The following is a 20942-nucleotide window of genomic DNA, read 5'->3' as shown; positions in this document are numbered from 1 at the left end:
ACAATAAGCATTGCCAGATGAGAAGCCATTAAATAACCAAAATCCAAAGCTCTTTTTTTCTCATTTCGGTACCTCATTCCCCTAATTGTACCTCACTGAATTGCGAGCTCAGAGAACGATGTGCCGTTTCAGGCAGTAAAGGTCCGAGTCAGTGCAAATGGAGGCTCCGGAAGGCGAATCCAACCGAGACAAATCGAGCTCCTCCTCTTCTCCCATCTCCGTCGTCTCCAATTTCTGGAAAGGTATCTTTCAATTTGGTGATAGTTTTAGTTTAAGCTTTCAGTTGAAGACTAGAGTTGCGGTTTTGCTTGAAGAATATGAGAATGTTAGCTCTATAAGGATCCACAATTTTTTTCTTCATGTTGCTCTGCAATTTGCTTCTGTACAGTCACGTCTAAATGTTATTGATAGCTTTGATTTATGCTTCATTTGGATCATATATAAATACGTATGTACGTACGAATGTAAGTGCTCGCGCACAATTTGTTCATATTTACAGCATTGAAGTAAAAGTTAACTAAATCACATAGTGAGAGTGGGATGAGTTTATCGACGATCTATCCAAATACCTTGCGGAACATCATTGTAACAACTATTTATTAATGGCTGATTGTTTATTTATTTATTGACAGAATTTGATTTGGAGGAAAAAAAAAGTGAACCGGATGAGAAAGGGCTCAGGATAGCTGAAAATCAAGAAAACAGCCAGAAGAATAGGCCGAAGCTTGCAGAGAGCACTAGAGGTATGCCGTTTTATATTCTCATGATCAGACTAAATGTACTTTGTTTACATCGAAAGATTATGTAATTTTGCTCTTCCACTTCTAAACTTCATTTCAAGTAAAACCCCTTTCTGATCACTAGCTAACCAGCCCCCTCTCTCTCTCTCTCTCTCTTATGGACATAGATTTCAAAGAGTACCAATTGCGCTGCCAACTCCGAGGCCATGAAGACGATGTAAGATCTCTTACCTACAATACCCATTCATTTTTCTCAGACAATTTCTTTGAATCTACAATCCTACTCTTGAATGATCAATTTTGTACTATTTGAGACCCACATTGACTTGAAATTTACTGAAAAAAATGATGGACAATGAATTTAGGTTCGCGGAATTTGTGTTTGCGGCAATGTGGGTATAGCCACCTCGTCACGTGATCGAACTGTGAGGCTATGGTCCTTGGACCCTTCTGATGAACGGCTGTACTCGGAGTCGAAGATTCTGCTGGGCCACACCAGTTTTGTTGGCCCATTGGTGTGGATTTCGCCCAATGAGGAATACCCAGATGGCGGAATTGTGTCAGGCGGCATGGACACAATGGCACTGGTGTGGGATTTGAAGACTGGGGAGATGGTGCAAACTCTCAGGGGCCATCAGTTGCCGGTTACCAGTCTCACTTTGGATAATGGAGACATTGTCTCATCTTCTGTGGACTGGTGAGCTTTTACTTTTTACCTTATTCTAAAGTTGCTGTATGATGATGGGTTGTATGAGCTTTTTCATAGTGTAACCTTCATTGTTGTTTGTGAAAACATGCTGTGTTTGAGAATTGATTCTTGTGCTATCTTGATTTTGCGAATAAGCAAATTTATTAGAAAAATAATTTGGTTTGGAGTCTCCGTCTGAAATTAGTAAATCTGTCTAGCTAAATCTATGTTGCCTGTTTCGCTAATATAGATTGGTCTTACATTTGTATTTAGCTATAATATATATATACTTTTGGCCCTGGACCTTCTCCTAGGCATACTGTGCTGGTTTTACTCCTATCTATTAAGCTATGGTAATACTACGATATTATTTTAGTTTTTTTGTCTTTTCTACAGTACTTTAAGGCGGTGGAGGAAAGGCCAGTTAGTTGAATCCTGGGAGGCTCACAAGGCACCGATCCAAGCAGTTATAAAGCTTCCTTCGGGCGAGCTTGTCACGGGTATGGTTATTCACTTGTTGCGATCTTTCTTTTCTTTTTCCCCTAAAAGTATTGAGGTGTTGGTTCCGCTAAATTTCTGGACCTCCTTTTTAATAATCCCTTCTCTGACTTATAATCCTTATAAGGTTCATTTTGTATGCATCTATTTTTGTTAAAAGTGGGTAGAAGGACACTAGTCAACCGTCCACTCTTGGGCCTTTGTAAGCTCTCATTGTTTGGTTGGGAGTTCCTGGCTCCTTGGCAGTGAGAAATTTGAAAGTTGGTTGTAACTAATCATGATCCCTAGTGGCACAGTAGTTCATTTGAGACTTCAAGTTTTTCATAGTGTGTCAATGGGAACCATGTTAGTTTTGTGAATTCTAGAATGGATACTATAATGTCATTGCTGTAATGCAAACAGTATAAGACTCAGCTATGCCATGGTAAGCCTCCCAAAAACTGTTTTGTTTTGTATACTTGTGAAAGCGGATCACTTCGTTTGTAATGGAAAGGAAAGAGAAGGCAGCTGTGGGCCATGCTTATGTGTCCTACTTCAGTGTCTATTAAGTGATACTGTATTTCTGAAAATAAAAAATGGCACGCGGTTTCTCTCGGTCCCTCACATATAGCAAACTGTCTTATCCATTAGATTTCTTGTAATGATGTTGAATCTGTTCGCTATCTAGGTTCAAGTGATACTGCTTTAAAACTCTGGAGAGGAAGTACATGCACCCACACTTTTGTTGGGCATAAAGGTAATTGTGTTTTCTTATGTTACTTTTATTAGGCCATCTTGTAGGTCCTGAGCGATAAGTGTCTGGTCATATTCGACGTTGTAGCTTATATATTAATATATATTTTTTATAATAATAATTAATTTATATGTTTATGTTTATTTATAAATTTATAAAATTTTAACATTTTAGAATCAAATGTACAGCCCTATTTAGAAAAAGGGACTTGCAAAGAATGTTTTGCAGTTACTTATGATCTATACGTACTAATGCATTGTGCAGATACTGTTAGAGGTTTGGCAGTGATGTCTGGATTGGGAATTCTTTCTGCTTCACATGATGGGTGAGCTTGTTGTTACATTTGTATATTTGTATATTAAAAATGCTGGTTCTGCTTTGAGGATATAGTTTAATTGAACATAAAGGCATGTCTTATTGTTGGTAGGACACGAGTAGTGTTTAATTTACTATGTTGTCAAAATAAAATGAACATCCAAAAATAAAGCAAGTATAAAAGTAAAACGCAAATAGAATATTTAATAGATTTGTTTATCGAAGATAACGTACGTAAATGATATCGAGAAATCTCTATTGTTAGAAACTATAACTAGGAGCTTGTCTGCTGAGCTGAAGCTTTGAAAAATGAATGATTGAATTTTGGTTCTGCTATGAAGTTGGAGCTGTTAAAAAGGCTGCTTATTGTACAATGTATCATAACTACTGCTCAGAGTCTCAACATGGCCGTGTATTATTATGAAGATATTTTCATATATGGAAAGATTCATACATGAATAAACATAGAGTATGTATGTACCTTTTATTTTTGGAAACTTTTGACAATAATTAAAATGTTTGGAGTATGTTGAATATATTGACTTATATTTCCTTACATGTGTTAGTTATTAAGAAAAGTTTGACCACATTGTTTGATTAACCTTGAGTCTGAGCTGCTCTCTCTTGTGCTTGATATATTAATTGAGATTTATGCTTTAAAGTTTACATTTATTGCTAGCAAATGTCTTCTTTGTAAACTTACTAAATAATAAATGCTCTATCATTTCTACTTGGGTATGCTGGTTGGTGTCTTAGTTTCTTTCCTTTTCCCCTTGTTGCCACCCCGCCACCAAAAAAGTGAAATGGAATGAAGCTCTCCATAACTAATACTTTTTGGCATCTGCAGTTCCATCAGGTTATGGGCTCTAAGCGGTGAAGTTTTAATGGAGATGGTTGGTCATACTTCAATTGTATATTCAGTTGATTCACATGCATCTGGATTAATAGTCAGCAGCAGCAAAGATTGTTTTACTAAGATATGGAAAGGTGACAGTTTTAATGGAGATGGTTGGTCATACTTCAATCGTATATTCAGTTGATTCACATGCATCTGGATTAATAGTCAGCAGCAGCAAAGATTGTTTTACTAAGATATGGAAAGGTGACTGCTGGATATTTGTTGTGGGGAGTAAAAACATGCATGAGAGATCTGATTGTAATTTTTTTTTTAAAAACCTGGTAATAATACAAGCAGTTCTTGCTTGCATATTGGTTGTGGGGAGTAAAAACAAAGATTCACACACTTACTCCATGGATTCTTGCACATTGAGATTTTTTCTTGAAATTTTCTTTGTAGAAAGCACCAGAAATCTTAATTAGCAGTTTTATATTCCCTGTAAGTGCATAAGCATCAGTTTTACAGTCTTGAGTTAGGTATAAGATATCAGTTCAGTTTAAGTGGGAAATAATGTCCTTTTCAGATGGAGTTTGTGTGCAGAGCATAGAGCATCCTGGCTATGTTTGGGATGCAAAATTCTTAGAAAATGGGGATATTGTAACAGCATGTTGTGATGGAGTCGTACGTATCTGGACAGTAAAGCAGGATAAAATTGCTGACCCCCTAGAAGTGGAGTTATATTTCTCCCAGCTTACTCAACAAAAAATTAGCAGGTATTAACATCTTCTTGTTGCATGTATGTGATGTAACAGCTATGAACCTGCTATGCCTAAATGCTCCATGATTATTTTGACAATAATCTCTTATAATATTAAAAATTCCTTCTGTAAGGGTTACCTAATAGTCATATGTTTTCTTCTAGTAATCTCTCTCTCTCTCTCTCTCTGTAGTATTGAGTTAATGTTTTTCCCCTTTCCTTTATGGAAGTGTATCACATGCTATCTGCTGAGAATATAGAATCCCACATCTGGAATTCGAAGCCTTATGTTAGATTATATAACATCTAGAGCCTCGCCGCCTATCCAATTAACTTTTCATTGCATGCTCTAACTTTAACAGTACCCATTTATTTTTTTGGATTCCAAAGTTCTTCATTTATCTGTAAATACATACTTTCTTGGCTGTTGATTGTTTCATCTTCTTTACCTTTATTATTTGGATTTATGTAATTATTTGTTTCTTTTAGGAAGAGGGTTGGAGGATTGAAATTGGAAGAATTACCTGGGCTAGAGGCCTTACAGATTCCAGGTGCAATTTCAATTTTACTCTTTTCTACTGCCCTTTTGGCCTCTGCTGTTTATTTTGTTTTATCATACATTTTTGTTGTTTTAAATGTTACAGATTTGTAGTTTCAATTATTTCAGTTAAGGAAGACAAGTCTTTTTAACTTAGTATTATGTTAGTAAAGTATAATACTTTTCACTTCATTATGTGGTTTCCATGGCAGCTTCCAAGTGAGAGCTTCTGCTAAGTTGTTAACAATATGTATAAGTTGTATTCTTTTGAACTAGTAAAACCGCATGTCAAGTAATCTAGAAGACTGAACTGTAAACTTGTTTTGATCACGTAAATCGATTATATCAACAAAATAGAAGGACAAGAAAAGGCTCCAATAAACACAATGTATGCATTTACAGATGTAGAGAATCTATGAACTCTAAATGACTACATCTACCTCCTATGTTTCTTGCATTCATCTGATCAAGAGAAGACTAAAAGCAAATTTTTTTAACAGCTATTGTAAGTTTTTGACATTGAAACAATATTTTATTTTATTTTATTTTATTTTCATACATAATTTTGCTTATTAGGAAACTAATTTCTATAATAATCAATAATGTTTAGTTTGTGATCTTGGAATCTTGTAGGTTTATGATTATATTGATTGTAAATTAAGAACTTCACAAATAAAGAACACTTGTCTTTCTCGACAGGTCTAGCTAGTTGGTGTTATTCAACAACATTATTTCAAGAATATTACTCATGCACTGAGTTGTTTATCTTCAGATAATCCATATGATGCTGCCGACAAGTGGCTTCTGAAGGAGAATCTTCCTCTTTCCTACCAGGAACAGGTTGTAGCTTTCATTCAAAATACTGGACAGAAAGACTTCATACTTGATCCATCATTTTGCGATCCCTATACTGGGTGTAAGTATTCTGTTGTCGGTTGTGACCATCTAATCTTGGTATGGTGGTGATTCATGTGTTAAATTGTGTTCTTGTTACACTTGACTAAGTACTTGCTTTTCTCCCCCCATTTTAGCTAGTGCTTATGTACCTGGACAATCTTCAAACAAGTCTGGTGTGTATCCTTTTGCATTTCTTTTTTTTTTTTTTAGTTGAATTCAGGATGCAATTTTTTTTATAGATTTAATTGACCTATAAGCTATGTCAATACCTGATTTCTAATTATTTTATTTTATTTTTCTTCTGGTTACAGCTTCTGGAAATCCTACTTTCAAACATATTCCTAAGGTAGGCTTTTGCAGCTCTTGTTCTTAAGGTTTGGGATGCATAAATTTCCATGCACAGGTTAAGTTGATAAAAAAGTATTGGCCAATCATATTTACGTTCTGTGTTTGATCTGTGCTCTATACACTTTGCATACTAATGAAGGCTTTTAGCTTCAATAATTCTAAAATAGTGTTCTGTATAAGGACCAAGTTTGATATGAGATTGCTTGGCATACCCATGTGGTTGAGATTAGGGCTCAGTTGAGTGAGTTACTGATTTTAATCTTAATGATTGTTGATGCTCTTTTTGGGAGGTCAACTCAGAGAGTAGGTGATAGTGAATGATGGGTGAAGGTGAGGACCTTTAGCATGTATGTGAAGACTCGGGCAAGCGATAAATGTAAAGAAGACAAGATATACGTGGTCCACCCTTAATGAATGGGCTACGTCCACGGAGAAATATGTTCTCATTATAATAGTGTATGATTACATTTGTACATGGGGTTGGACCAGAATATAAAGATGACAAGTGAGATGCCTAGGCCAGGGATCTAGAAGAGAGTCCCCGGCCCTAGGGTCTAGCTCTGGGACCCGGATCCTCCTCTAAGTGGAGAGAGGAAGTCCCCTTTTCACATGGATACTACTCCCTATTTATAGGGAGGTGAAAGTGGGAGGTTTGTGTAGATTTCCGATGTGGGACTTTGTTCAAGTTGCTGTGGTGGTGACACGTGTCTTGTAGAGTAGGTTTGGCAATTTGGGAGCTTCGGCAGTCGGGAGCTTGTCTTCCTTCGGCATGGAAGAAGGCGTGTGTGCCTTTGGTGCTAGTCGCTTTGAGGCTGGATATGCTCGGTTGATTATGGTGTAAACAGTAGTCCCCCAAGTTCGCAGTCAAGGAGTAACTTTTGGGTTGAGAACTTGTGAATTTTTGTGTAATCATAACCGAGCATTCCAGGTTCAGTGGGAGCCGTAGGGCAGTCCCTAGTCCCCCAAGTTGGCAAGCTAGAAGTTGCGTTAATACTTGGTAGGTATGATAAAATCTGTGTTAGCCTCAATGATTGTTGGTAGCTGGGTACCTTTAAAAGAAAAGTAGACTTGGGTTTTTGAAGCTTCAGCAAGAAAATCTGTGGGCCTTAGTGTTTATGACCCGGGTCCTGCCGTTTGGTAACCAAGTGATGGTTTTGGGCAGCAAAAGCTTCGGTCCCAAAAGATTGGGCTGAAGCTTGAAGTAGAAAAGAATATGGGCTTCCACTGTTTTTTTTTTTTTTTGCGTGGCCTTGTGGCATGGGTTTTCCTCTAGTGTCAACGGCAAGGAGCGCAAGACATTCCCCCCCTTTTTTATTTTGCTAACACTTGTATGGGCCCATGATGGTTTTGTCTTGGCCAAAATAGCCTAGGCTGGGTGTGGGCTTTGTTGGCAAAGGGTTTCAAAGAGGTATGTCCAAAAAAGGGGGTTTTGGTGGGGTGTGTGGCCATGCCCATGACCCCTGCCGTTCGGCAATAAGGGCCAAGCTTGCGCAAGCTAAGCTTTGGGAAGGTAGTTTGAGCAAAAAGGCTGGGCCTTTTTGGTTGGCTTAGGTAAGTGAAGTGCTAGGTTTAAAATTTGTGGGGGGTTTATAAAAAATTGTTTTGGCTGCTCTTGTCGTTTGGCAAGCAAGAGCTGAGGCCATTTTGAGAAAAAACAACGAAAAAGTGGAGCTGGGAGTGTTCAGACCTTCGGCATGGAAGAAGGCGTGTGTGCCTTTGGTGCTAGTCGCTTTGAGGCTGGATATGCTCAGTTGACCTCCCAAAAAGAGCATCAACAATGATAAATGATTTAATATAGCAATTGTTATGGTATAAACTTACGTCCCGTAACTCGATTATTTTGTACCATCTGAAAATCCAACTAAATAGATAGGTTTTTGGAAGCCAAGCATATCTGAGAAGGCAAGTAATGTAAGACTCTTAAATTAGTGTAGAATGATTTTGAACTAGCTTCTAGAAATGAGCAGTGTTGATCCATTTGTGCAGCCGAAATTATTCTGAAGTTACTTCATTTAAGAATTTATGAATATCCTCAGGAGTTTGCAGTTCTGAGGGCAGTGTGGGATAACAAATTTCTCTGACTACGTAGTTAGTTTCAGGCTAGAAGTTTTTTTCCCCTTCAAAGAAAAGAAAAGGAAAAAGATCAGAGGTGCTATCATCAAATTTTCTTATACCCTTAATTTTTCTGTAGCTGATGCTGAGTAGTTGGGATTGAAACTTACTGGAGTTTAGTCAGCATTGTGTGTGCTTTATTCTTAGATTCTAGTACTGGTAGTCATAGTTCTTCCTGGCATTCATTATTTCAAGATCAATTCTTTTCCTGGATGGGTTCCCAAATTGTTTTTTTTAACTTGTTCTGGTGTTTTTGGTTTTGTTCTTCATGTCCCTCAAGAAATTTGGGCATGTGTTATATCAGTGTCATACTTATAGCATCTATTTCTTTGAATGATTTTGTTTCCAGAAAGGAATGCTTGCTTTTGACATGGCTCAGTTTGATGGGATCCTCAAGAAGATTTCAGTGTGCAATACTGAGCAGGTTGGTTCTCTTGCAAGTTTGAAAGTTTCAGTTTGTTTTCCAAAATTTTATTTTTATTTTTGTTTTCCAAATTTTTATTTTTATTTTACAAATTGACATATTGCTGTAGATGCCAGCGTTATAACTTGTTATAATTCAATTGGAATGGAATAGCTTTAGCCCTTTGTACATATTTACTTTATAACTTCTGGGAAGTTTTTTTTTAATATGCTTTTGCCAACCTTGGAACTATGTTTTCTCAATTTTCTAACTTCCTATTTGCGGTGCTCATCTTCAACATATATTTTAATCTACCTCCACCCTCTTACTAAGTATCATGAACAGTTGACAACTTGCATCATTTGTAATTGGATGGTGATATTATCTGGTAGTTTCAGCATATATATGTTCTTTACACTTATGTCTTTGGTAAATTTTGAAATCCAATTTTTCCCTCCAAACAATTGAGGGGAAAAAAAAAACCTTCCCCCTACCTCAGGATATTTCGGTGCTTGGCCAGCTCTACGGTCATTGCAGGCCATAGTGGTGGGTTGTTTTTCTATTTAAACTTGATTTAAAGTTAAAAAAATTGATACTGGATTTGAGTTCTTCATCAACAAAAGATTTGGGGATTAAAAGAGCAAAATTTTGGCGTTAAATAGAATCCCATAACTCTCAAATGCAAGTGTATGATTACAGTTGCGAGTCCAATTCAAATATCATTGATTCATTAGTGTTGTTTGAGCAATAGAAAATTTTCTGTGGTTGCTTGTTCATATAGATGAACTGGAAAAGTTTTAGAATCAAAATCATGCATCATTTGTTGACTACATGTTGTGTCTCGTGTGTGCTCCTATGCACTCTCTGCTCTTTAGCTGTGTGTTGTGTCTCTATGTTGCCTTAGTAAAACTTGTATTCGTCTCCTGCAGAAGCAAGATCTGAAATTGTCTGAATTAGAATCTGAGAATGGGAAAATGAAAGTTGAGCTTGAAGAATTTAGGACAGAAGCAACTCAAAGTCAATTGTTCGAGCTTCGTGCTCAATCTGGTGAGTGCCAAATTTCCTGATTTCTTCTCTAGAACAACTTTAATACATTTGCAAGATCCTCTTATATCATATTTTATAGGTCATCTATCTCTCAACCAAATATGATAAATTTTCTTGAAGCATCTCATGTTTTGTCTACTGATTTCAGATGAAGAGAGGCCAACCAAGCAATCTGAGGTCAATCTTCTGATGGAAATACCAGATCCTATCTTTATTTCATATGGAGGCTCACGACATACCATATTGCACTTGGGTAGCACACCCACTGAAATTGAAGTCCATATCCCTTGCTGTTTTAAAGTACCGCCGATGTTGTTGGGCTGCTGCAATGGCATTATTTGCTTGGGAAACTATCACAAAGTGGTGTTGTGGAATCCTTGTAATGGGACGTTCATAACCATTAAGGATACACCATCACTGGGTTCATATGGATTCGGGTACACAGAGGACGATTACTATCTGATCAAGGTCCTGCCAACTATTCTAACTAAACCCAGAGGAGGATTCGGGCACACAAAGGTAGCAAAGGTGGAGTTCTTTGCAGTACAGTTGAAATCTTGGACCACCATTCATCTCTTGGACGACACTTTTGAAATTTTTGGCAACGAATGGGGGAGGTTTGTGGATGGAAAGCTTTACTGGAAGGGCCTTGGTAGTTCTCACGAAAAAAGTGGTGTTGTGATATGTTTTGACCTTAAGAAGAAGAGTTTTCAGAATTTTGGACTGCCAAAGGAGGCTATCACCATGGAAAATGTGAGTCTTGCGGTACTCTCAAACCAGATATGCGCGTCTCTCTTTAAGCCAGTTGAGAACAAGGTGATGTTGTGGTTATTAAAGGATGGGGGAGTTTGGGAAACTCTTTCCCTTATTGAGGAAGCAGCAGAATATTCCTTTACAGCCTCTTTTAGTCCCTTGTGTATGTCCAAGGATGAGAGAGCTGTATTAATGGTGGAAAGCGGGGTTGAAATGATAGGGTTCCCAATCCACAAAAAGGAGAAGCCTACAAAAACTATATTACACTCTTCAAAGAGTTCGCCTCTTGGGTCTCAGTTCATTCTCTCAGAGTGCGCTTTTGAAGCAACATGCTTCAAAGAATCTGCTGTTTGCCTAGGATCAGGCAGGGACAGGCAAAAAGAAATTGTGGAGTCTGCTGGTGAGTGCGAAATTTCCTGATTTCTTCTCTAGAACATCTTTAATACATTTGCAAGATACTCTGATATCATAATTTATAGGTCATCTTTCTCTCAAGCAAATATGATAAATTTTCTTGAAGAATCTCATGTTTTATCTACCGATTTCAGATGAAGAGAGGGCAACCAAGCAATCAGAGGTCAATCCTCTGATGGATGAAGTTGAATGGGCTCAGACACGGCTTCTTAGGCTTGAGAGGGAGAAGGTGTGTGCGAAACCCAAAAGTTTTTAATTTATAGCTGTTCCATTGTAGTTTCATACTCTTTTATACAAATGGATCATACATTGTAAATTTTCATTGTTTGTTAAGGTCCAGGCTGCCATAATCTTTCTTTATTCAATTTCTCGATTTTGCTTATTGCAATAAATGGTTCTTCATTGTTGAAGCCCCATTTTTCATCGAACATTTTGCAGGGACTTCTGCGCTTCAAATTAGACACAGCAAATGAAGACACTGAGAATAAGAAAAGGTGAGGTACTTAACAGTTTTACTTGTACTTCTATGTCCCTGGAGACTATGGTTTCAATTTATTTTTGTTTTCTTTCAGATGGTAGTTATTTTATTCCATGAACAGCAAAAATAAAAAGGCTCTTCCATAGAAACTTAGAATTGTTAATCTTTAAAATACATAATGTTTGTTAAGTAAATTTTATTGCAAAATTCCATGAATTATATTCTGTCAAATATATTGCTGCTCTAAGAAACTAAGCATACTATTGATAGAATTAAGAACTTATTAAAAGAAAAAGGAAAAAAGCAATAGAAAAGAACTTCTTCCAATATTCTAGTGATGGAAGTAACTGATTGAATGAGAGTTTCTGCTATCTTCTCTCATTAATTCTTCATATGCATCAAATACGTTAGTCGCAAATTGCAATGCACTAGTTCATTTGATGTATCTATAGTGTTCTGTTCCTCCATTGGGATTAAGCCTTTATATTGATTGGTTCTATTCTCTTTGGGTTATTTTTTCATATCTTAAGTTTATTGCTGTGCTACAGTGATACTTCAGATTCATATAGCATCCTTGAGAATTCTTTAATTTCCAAAGAGAAGATCATTGCAGAACTCAACATGGAACTGCACAATATTGAAACAACATTATCAAATGAAAGAGAGGAACACCTGAAAGAGATCAAGAAGTTGAACGCACTGCTTATTGAAAAGGTATACTACTTTTATTGCTTCAGTGCTACATAGGTAGCCTTGCTTTGTAGCTCTTTGATGCTCCAGAAACTGAAGTCATGCAATCGCCACCCTCTCATCAGATGGCCTGTGTTATATAATTGAGCTCCCAGCTCATCTTCTGTACCACAGTTTACTTTAATTTTTTCTCTTTTCCTCTAATAATTTTATTTTCTGCCTTCTAATTAAGGAAGCTGCTCTCGAGGAGATGAAGAAAGAGCTTCTGGGTAGGCCAACAACAAAACTGGTTGATGATTTGTGTAAAAAGGTGAAAATTTGGCAGGTAATGCCATCTTTCTCTACATTCTTTAGCGCAGAAGTTGCCTGTTTTAGCTTCAGTTTCATGAGTGTTATCATAAGTTATTTTTTTATTTTATAAAGTTTTTGAGGTCTTCTTTTGTTTAGTATTTTTCTTGGATTTGTTTTCTGTGCTGTTTGGAGATATTCGAAAGACATAGTTGTTTGCAAGGAAACTAAAAACTATTTCTAACTGTCCAATTGCATTCACTTTGCACGATGACCGGAATAAATTCACTACGGTGTGTTACTGTTTCAAGTATGTTATCTATCAGTCTACAATGGGAATCCATGTATGGGACTCCTGTGAAAATAGGCTGCAATGATTAGGTCATGTTGGTAAATTGAAATGGTAACTGGCATTATTGAGTACACTAATACTATAGTCCATCTATGATGTATAAAATATGTATTTTACATGAATAAAATTCAAGTTCTCTATCAATTGTTATTTTAAATGCTTACATCAGTGGTTACTTTTTTTTTCCTTTTTTTTTTTTTTTTTTCAGTTATTGACAAGTGGAGTTACTTTAGATTTTATAAATATACAATGAGCTAAGTATTGACATAAACACATTCAAACTCTCATGCACATATGTGCAACCATCGTATGATGCATAACTATGTACGCTAGTTGCCCCCATGATTCTCTAAACTTTACTTTTCCCTTTCTAATGCAGGGCTATAGTTCCAAGTATAAGAAAGGAATCCTATTTGATGACTCAGATCTTTCAGAGGCTAGGAGCACTGAGGTGTCTGAGGTACCCCTCATCTCTCTCCCTGCCTCCCTCTACATATCTATGTTTCTCTAACTTTTGGCAGCACAAATTTCTGAATTTTTTGACCAATTTTTTTTCTCCACGTAAAATTTCATCAGTCATAGGGTCAATAATTTTGAAAATATACTCCGCTGCAATAATGCAACCCCTTTCCTTCCTGGCTGCTTTGTTAGTATTAGTCCTCAATCAAAGATTTTTATTTCTTGGGAGATGTCATGACGTTAAGGTGTAAGAAAGTTTGAAATAGCCTAGTTAACCATATTGTTATTGGTAGTCCTCATTGAAGCATATCATGCATTCTTAGTAAAATACATGAAGTTTTGTCTTTTTGCAAATTCGAGAGTATGTCCAATGCATGCTAATGCCTGTGAATCACTTCAGCAACCTGACCAGTAAGTTTTAGCAGGTTTTAGACTGCAAGTGCTTTGGTATATTCAGTCAACAACATTGGTGATGATTGCCAAACTTGTTCCCAATTATTATATCACTGGTACCTGGCCTATTTGGTTTCGAGCCTTTTGACAATTTAATTGTCAGAATAATACACAAATTTTTTTATTAATTAACTCGTGAACTTCCTCTGCTAACTGCTAATTTATAGTTAAGTGACAGTTCTTGACATGTACTATCTATTCCATATTACTCTCTTTGGTTAAGTAATCATTTGGTTTCAATTAATTTATCTTGTTCTAATAGCCTTTCTATATCAGAATGCAGATCAAAAGCACGTTTCCTTGGACCAAGATCAAAAATCAATGCTTAAGGTTATCTGTAAGCAGCGAGATCGATTCAGGACACACTTGATAGAGACAGAAGAAGTACGTTGTTTAGTTTCAAACATCCATAATTGCTTTGGTTTTTAATCTCCCATATCATATGGCTAGATTACTGGTCCAATCATTTGACATTGCTGACTGATTTTGTTGTATCAGGAAATAAGGCAGTTGAAGGAAAGGATAGGAGTTTTAACAGCAGAACTGGAAAAGACAAAAGCTGATAATGTTAAACTTTACGGAAAGATTCGTTCTGTTCAGGATTAGTCTTGAATGAGCGTCTCGTTGTGGAGGATGACATACTGACAAGTGAGTTACTTTAGATTTTGTAAATATTCAAACTCTCATGTACAAAAAAGAAAAAGAAAAAGAAACTCTCATGTGCATTTGTGCAATCATCGTATGATGCATAACTATGTACGCTACTTACCCTCATGATTCTCTATATTTTACTTTCCCCTTTCTAATGCAGGGCTATAGTTCCCTCTCTGAATTTTACTTTTTCCTTTAAAACTACTTAATTTCTAATTAAAACGAATTAAATAAACTAATACTCTAATTAAAACTAATTGACAAAACTATAATTTAAAACTAATTTAAACTCAACTAAATAAACAACCTGGTGTAATTAATAGCAAGTTGAAAAGGGAGTTAGTGGACGCCGCTGGAACTCTCCCTTCCGACGAGCTCACAACTACTCCGGGCCCAAATGCAAAACTCTGATTTGCACAGTGGTCCAACCGTACTTTATAGACAAAGATTATTACTATTCATAAGATCGAGCTCTATCATTCTAATCCAAAATCATAATTTTCTCATTTCAATTTCTTGCGGGGGGAAAAAAAACCAACAAATATTTTTCATTTTGAAGGTTAGGTCCTTAATTCCAATACTTGCATTTTACCATTTATAGACAACTATTTTCAATTTAAATTTTACCATTTATAGACAACTATTTTCAATTTAAAGTTTACCATTTAAAGCGGGCTAATATATATATTTTTCTTATTGGACGGGAGCCTCTTTGAAATCCTACTTGGTTTAGGAAATCCTAGTCCATGTCGAAAAGGGTTTCAGTTAGTTGAGTATAAAAAGCCTGTTTGAAATCCTACTTGGTTCAGGATTAGGAAGTCCTACTTGGTTTAGGAAATCCTCTTTGTCAGTTAGTTGCCTATATAAATATTATAAAGTCCTACAAGAAAATGAGTGAAGCATACAGTTTTGGCTGGCCATCCTTAAACGTGTGGTTTTTTGCGTGTATATTCCAATAAAAACCTCACTAGCTAGTTCTGCCAGAACAGATTTCCAGAAACCTAAACACTAATCCCATCGTTAGTTGACTTCAGATTGCAGATGGTGAAACAGTTCAGGAAGAAGGTGTTGAGTCGAGAAGATGATGAAGATGAGACTGCACAAAACAGAAAAGAGAAGGAGAGAGGGGTTAAACGACAACCAACTTCCACACATGAAGCAAATGAGGATGATGATGGTTCAGAGTCTGAACAAGAGAGATTGCGTGATCAAAGAGAGCGAGAGCAATTGGACCGTAATATAAGGGAGCGGGACGCAGCAGCAACGCGAAAGCTATCAGAGCAAAAGGAGGCTTTTGCTACTCGGAGAAGCAATATTGTTGGCGACGTTGAAACTTTAAGAAAAGTATCAAGACAAGAATATTTAAAGAAAAGGGAGGCAAATAAATTAAAGGAACTTGGAGAATCTATAGAAGATGGGGAGTACTTGTATAAAGGCGTTAAGCTTACTGAAGCGGAATACAATCGATTAAGTTACGAGAAGAAAATATATGAGCTTGCGACGAAGCATGAGGCTGCTACTCATCATGATCATGATCATGATCGGTACTACAGGATTCCGGAACCCTATGACGATCATGAGGGCGGTGTTAATCAGGAGAAGCGATTCTCGGTGGCTTTACAACGTTGCTGGGATGATGACCTGAATGGCCGGGATAAAAAATCGAACCCTTTTGCAGAACAGAAAGCTTGGGAGGATCAGCAAATTGGGAAGGCAACATTGAAGTTTGGTTCGAAAAACAAAAGGCGAAAATGTGATGAGGAGTATGATTTTGTATTTGAAGACCAGATTGAATTTGTCAAGGCGTCAGTACTACTGGAGGGTGATCAGATGATTGCTAACGGTAATGTTGATGTCGGGAAAGGGCAACCATCCCATCAGTTGGATAAGCTGCGGGAGGAGAGGAAAACATTACCTATCTACTCATTTCGTGAGAGGTTGCTCCGAGATGTTGAAAAAAATCAGGTTCTTATTATTGTTGGCGAAACTGGATCTGGAAAAACTACCCAGATACCTCAATATCTACACGAAGCCGGGTACACGAAGGGAGGAAAGAAGATCGGGTGCACACAACCACGGCGAATTGCTGCTATGAGCGTTGCTGCCAGGGTTTCTCGAGAGATGGGTGTCAAGCTTGGGCATGCCGTCGGTTATTCCATCCGTTTTGAGGATTGCACCTCGGAGAAGACTGTTTTGAAATACATGACAGATGGAATGCTGCTGCGAGAATTCCTTGTTGAGCCAGATTTGGCAAGCTACAGTGTGGTGATGGTGGACGAGGCTCACGAGAGAACACTGTCAACGGATGTTTTGTTAGGATTGCTCAAGGACATTGCACGATATAGACCTGATCTTAAACTGATAATTTCAGGTGCTACTCTCGATGCTGAGAAGTTCAGTGACTTCTTTGATTCGGCCAAGATTCTAAGAATCCCTGGGAGACGGTATCCGGTTGATATACACTACATGGAAGCACCGCAGGCTGATTACCTAGATGCAGCAATTGTGGCTGCACTTCAAGTACACGTGACACAACCGCCTGGGGACATATTGGTTTTTCTCACTGGTCAGGAAGAAATCGAAACAGCGGAGGAGATATTTAAACACAGGACAAGGGGGTTAGGGACGAAAATTAGTGAGCTTATAATCTGTCCCATATATGCAAACCTGCCTACGGAGCTGCAGGCTAAAATCTTTGAGCCCACACCGGAAGGGGCTAGAAAAGTTGTCCTCGCTACAAATATTGCAGAGACCTCTCTGACTATTGATGGGATCAAATATGTCATTGACCCCGGCTTCAGCAAGATGAAATCTTATAATCCGAGGAGTGGGATGGAGTCACTGCAAGTCACCCCGATCTCAAAGGCATCCTCCATGCAAAGGGCAGGTCGGGCTGGTCGAACAGGCCACGGGAAGTGCTTCCGGTTATACACTAGTTACAACTATGACAGCGATTTAGATGATACCACAGTTCCGGAAGTGCAGCGGACTAACCTCGCCAATGTTGTTCTCACGCTCAAGAGCCTCGGCATTCATGACTTGGTGAATTTCGAGTTCATGGACCCTCCACCTTGTGAAGCATTACTAAAAGCCCTGGAATTGTTGTTTGCACTCGGTGCATTAAACAAAGTGGGGAGCTAACTAAAGTTGGTAGACGGATGGCGGAGTTCCCTGTTGATCCAATGCTATCTAAAATGATCGTTGCCTCGGACAAGTACAAGTGCTCAGATGAGGTAATCTCCATTGCTGCCATGCTTTCCACCGGTAGTTCAATCTTCTATCGTCCAAAAGACAAACAATTACATGCTGACACTGCAAGGTTGAGGTTTCACAGTGGGAATGTGGGAGATCACATTGCATTGCTTAAGGTTTACAATGCATGGAAAGAGGCACATTACTCAACGCAATGGTGTTACGAAAACTATGTACAAGTTAGGAGCATGAAAAGAGCAAGAGACATCCGTGATCAACTCGAGCGCCTCTTGGAGAGGGTTGAGATCAAGCTCAGTAGCTCAAATGATTTAGAGGCTATAAAGAAGGCCGTTACATCAGGGTTCTTCCCTCATTGTGCAAGGCTGCAGAAGAATGGGTCTTATAGAACAATCAAACATCCGCACACTGCCCATATACACCCCAGCTCAGGGATTATGGCATTGGAAAATCACGTGCTTCCTAGATGTGTTTTGTACCATGAACTGGTGCTTACTACCAAGGAATATATGAGACAGGTCACAGAGATAAAGCCGGAATGGTTGGTTGAAATAGCTCCACATTATTACCAGTTGAACGGCATCGTTGAGGAGGATTACTCAACTTCAAAGAAGATGCCTCGTGGAAAAGGGCGTACAAGCACTTCAAAGCAAATTCCTAATCTTATTGATTACAGCATATGTGTATAATTAGGCATATGAGTTTTTCTGAAATTATTTTTATATATGTACATCTCCATTTAATTTTGCATGAGAGAATACATAGGTTTATTGTGTCTTTGTGCAGCCAAACTGTATCTTTTTCTGTCATGGTGAATGACTTCCATTAGATAAGTCCGAGGATTCTTTTTCGTATCGACAAAGAAGGATTGAATTTTAACATTTTATCTGTGACATTTTATATGTGCATGGTGGGATGGATATTGCAAATTTCTGTGACTACATAGTTAGTTTCAGGCTAGAAGTTTTTTTCCCCTTCAAGGAAAACAAAAGGAAAAAAGAGGAAAAAGATCAGAGGTTGTGTACTGTCATCAAATTTTCTTATACCCTTAATTTTTCCATAGCTGATGCTGAGTAGTTGGGATTGAAACTTACTGGAGTTTAGTCAGCATTGTGAATGCTTTATTCTTAGATTGTACTACTGGTAGTCACAGTTCTACCTGGAATTCATTATTTCAAGATCAATTATTTTCCTTGATGGGTTCCCAAATTCGGCATTTGTACTTGTTTTGGTGTTTTTGGTTTTGTTCTTCATGTCTCTCAAGAAATTTGGGCATTTGTTATATCAGTGTGATATTATCTTTTTCTTTGAATGATTTTGTTTCCAGAAAGGAATGCTTGCTTTTGACGTGGCTCAGTTTGATGGGATCCTCAAGAAGATTACGGAGTTCAATAATAATCTACTTTCTGAGCAGGTTGGTTCTCAAGTTTGAAAGTTTCAGTTTGTTTTCCAAATAGATGCCAGCGTTATAACTTGTTATCACTCAATTGGAATGGAATAGCTTTAGCCCTTTGTACATATTTACTTTGTAGCAGACTCTGCCTTCTTTATAACTTTTTGGAAGTTCTCTTTTAATAAGCTTTCGCCAACCTTTGAATTATGTTTTCTCAATTTTCAAACTTCCTATTTGCTGTGCTCATCTTCAACATATATTTTAATCTACCTCCACCCTTTGACTAAGTATCATGAACAGTTGACAACTTACATCATTTGTTGATGGTGATATTATCTGGTAGTTTCAGCATATATGTACGTATGAAAAGGGTGTAAATAACTCAGGATATTTCGTGCTTGGCCAGCTCTATGGCCATTGCAGGCCATGGTGGTGGGTTGTTTTTCTATTTAAACTTGATTTAAAGTTAAAAAAATTTGAACGGATATGAGTGTAATTTCATCAACAAAAGATTTGGGGATTAAAAGAGCAGGATTTTGGCTTTAAATATAATCCCATAACTGTCAAATGCAAGTGTATGATTACAGTTGTGAGTCCAATTCAAATATCATTGATTCATTAGTGTTGTTTGAGCAAGGGAAAACTTTGATATGATTCTGTAACTCATTTAGTCACAAGGAAATTTGTATCATGGCTGCAAGCGTAATCTTAGAGTGTAAAATCATTTAGAGAAGCTTCAGCGAGTCAGACTTATGGCCAGAGTCCCAGCCTTCTATTAGCGAGCACGATTTGCAAATCATGAACTTCAAAAAAGGTTGCATTTAAAAATCAAGTTCAAATTTTCATTTAAATAATATTCTCATCATGTTGGTACATTTCAGCTTGTCGGGATTTTGATTCGTGAGCGAAAATTTTCCACAAAAACAATTATGTACTCTGGATAACACTCTAAAACATTGTTTTGTATATAATACAAGCTTTTGCTGCTTTAGTAGAAAGACATCTGTACAAACAACAGATACATAGGGACATAGGTGTGTACCGCAGGGTCAGAATCACTTCCTGAACAGAGTGCAAAATCCAAATGAGGTTCAGGATGCTCTATTGCATACGCTTTTCTGCATCTCCAACCTTGAATTTTGTTTTCATGGAAAACAACAGCCGCAGCTACTGGAGGGAAATAAGCTCATTGCTCTCTTGAACGGCATCAAACTATTACCCTGCCACTTTATTTCATCTATATATACACTAGCCTCTCCACACGCGCTTTTTTATTGATAATCATAAACATAAACATAAGGTGTACGTTCTATTAGGTTCTAATTAGCAAAAGAGTGGGAAAATAATTGAACTATTTCTAATCAACTGGAATTAAAACATTTTTTAATTCTTCCTTTATATAGATTGAAAACAATCAATCCTAGGACTCCCATGAGCCAAGAGTGACATCTAGCAATATATCAAGGTTGCCTAAGCTAACTAGAATAGACGAAGTACATATTCAGTTGGAATTGCAATGCAATACGGTGCTTCTCTTATATAATATTTTGAATCATATTATTGGGGTATGGATTGATTATATCAAACCCCTAATATGATCTATAACCTCATGTGATGCAAAAGAACATGATTAAGAACCACTTTCTAAATTATGCTCAAATACTTTGGCGAAGATTCACTGAATCACATCTCAAAACATTCTCCTTCTTTATTGAAGATAGAGATTACTTATTGTACATTCACATGCTCTTATGATGAATTAAAAAACCCAATAACTCATAAGATAAATATTTTACGACTTGTCTTTGTGAGCTATCAAAGATTAATAATGCATTGCATGCAACCATGATGCCTCAATTCTAAGGACTAATTTGCATTATTGCAACT

General features: G+C 37.3%; 1 protein-coding gene and 2 pseudogenes across 2 annotated transcripts; all 3 read left to right on the top strand.

The window, feature by feature from the left end:
- On the top strand, positions 1 to 14407 carry LOC148916274 (uncharacterized). The gene is made up of 23 exons (XM_089055090.1): positions 1 to 242; positions 633 to 743; positions 908 to 957; positions 1106 to 1437; positions 1825 to 1928; positions 2594 to 2662; positions 2924 to 2984; positions 3822 to 3961; positions 4396 to 4585; positions 5059 to 5120; positions 5880 to 6023; positions 6139 to 6177; positions 6316 to 6350; positions 8814 to 8888; positions 9797 to 9914; positions 10063 to 11067; positions 11216 to 11310; positions 11493 to 11575; positions 12108 to 12273; positions 12482 to 12574; positions 13269 to 13349; positions 14078 to 14197; positions 14300 to 14407. Exons 1-23 carry the CDS (start codon positions 158 to 160, stop codon positions 14405 to 14407), a joined length of 3366 nt encoding a protein of 1121 aa, XP_088911216.1. The 5' UTR covers positions 1 to 157.
- Positions 14408 to 15493: 1086 nt separating this feature from the next.
- Positions 15494 to 18562, top strand: LOC148916273 (pre-mRNA-splicing factor ATP-dependent RNA helicase DEAH1 pseudogene; annotated as a pseudogene). Its single transcript, XR_016127776.1, has one exon. The product of XR_016127776.1 is annotated as a pre-mRNA-splicing factor ATP-dependent RNA helicase DEAH1 pseudogene (transcript).
- Positions 17611 to 18562, top strand: LOC148916272 (pre-mRNA-splicing factor ATP-dependent RNA helicase DEAH1 pseudogene; annotated as a pseudogene).
- Positions 18563 to 20942: the final 2380 nt, after the last annotated feature.

This window comes from Prunus mume, linkage group LG6, assembly GCF_029339155.1.
Source record: "Prunus mume cultivar Tortuosa linkage group LG6, ASM2933915v1, whole genome shotgun sequence".
NCBI lineage: Eukaryota > Viridiplantae > Streptophyta > Magnoliopsida > Rosales > Rosaceae > Prunus > Prunus mume.
Note: the sequence above shows the minus strand (reverse complement) of the source record. Positions and strands in the feature narration are given on the sequence as shown.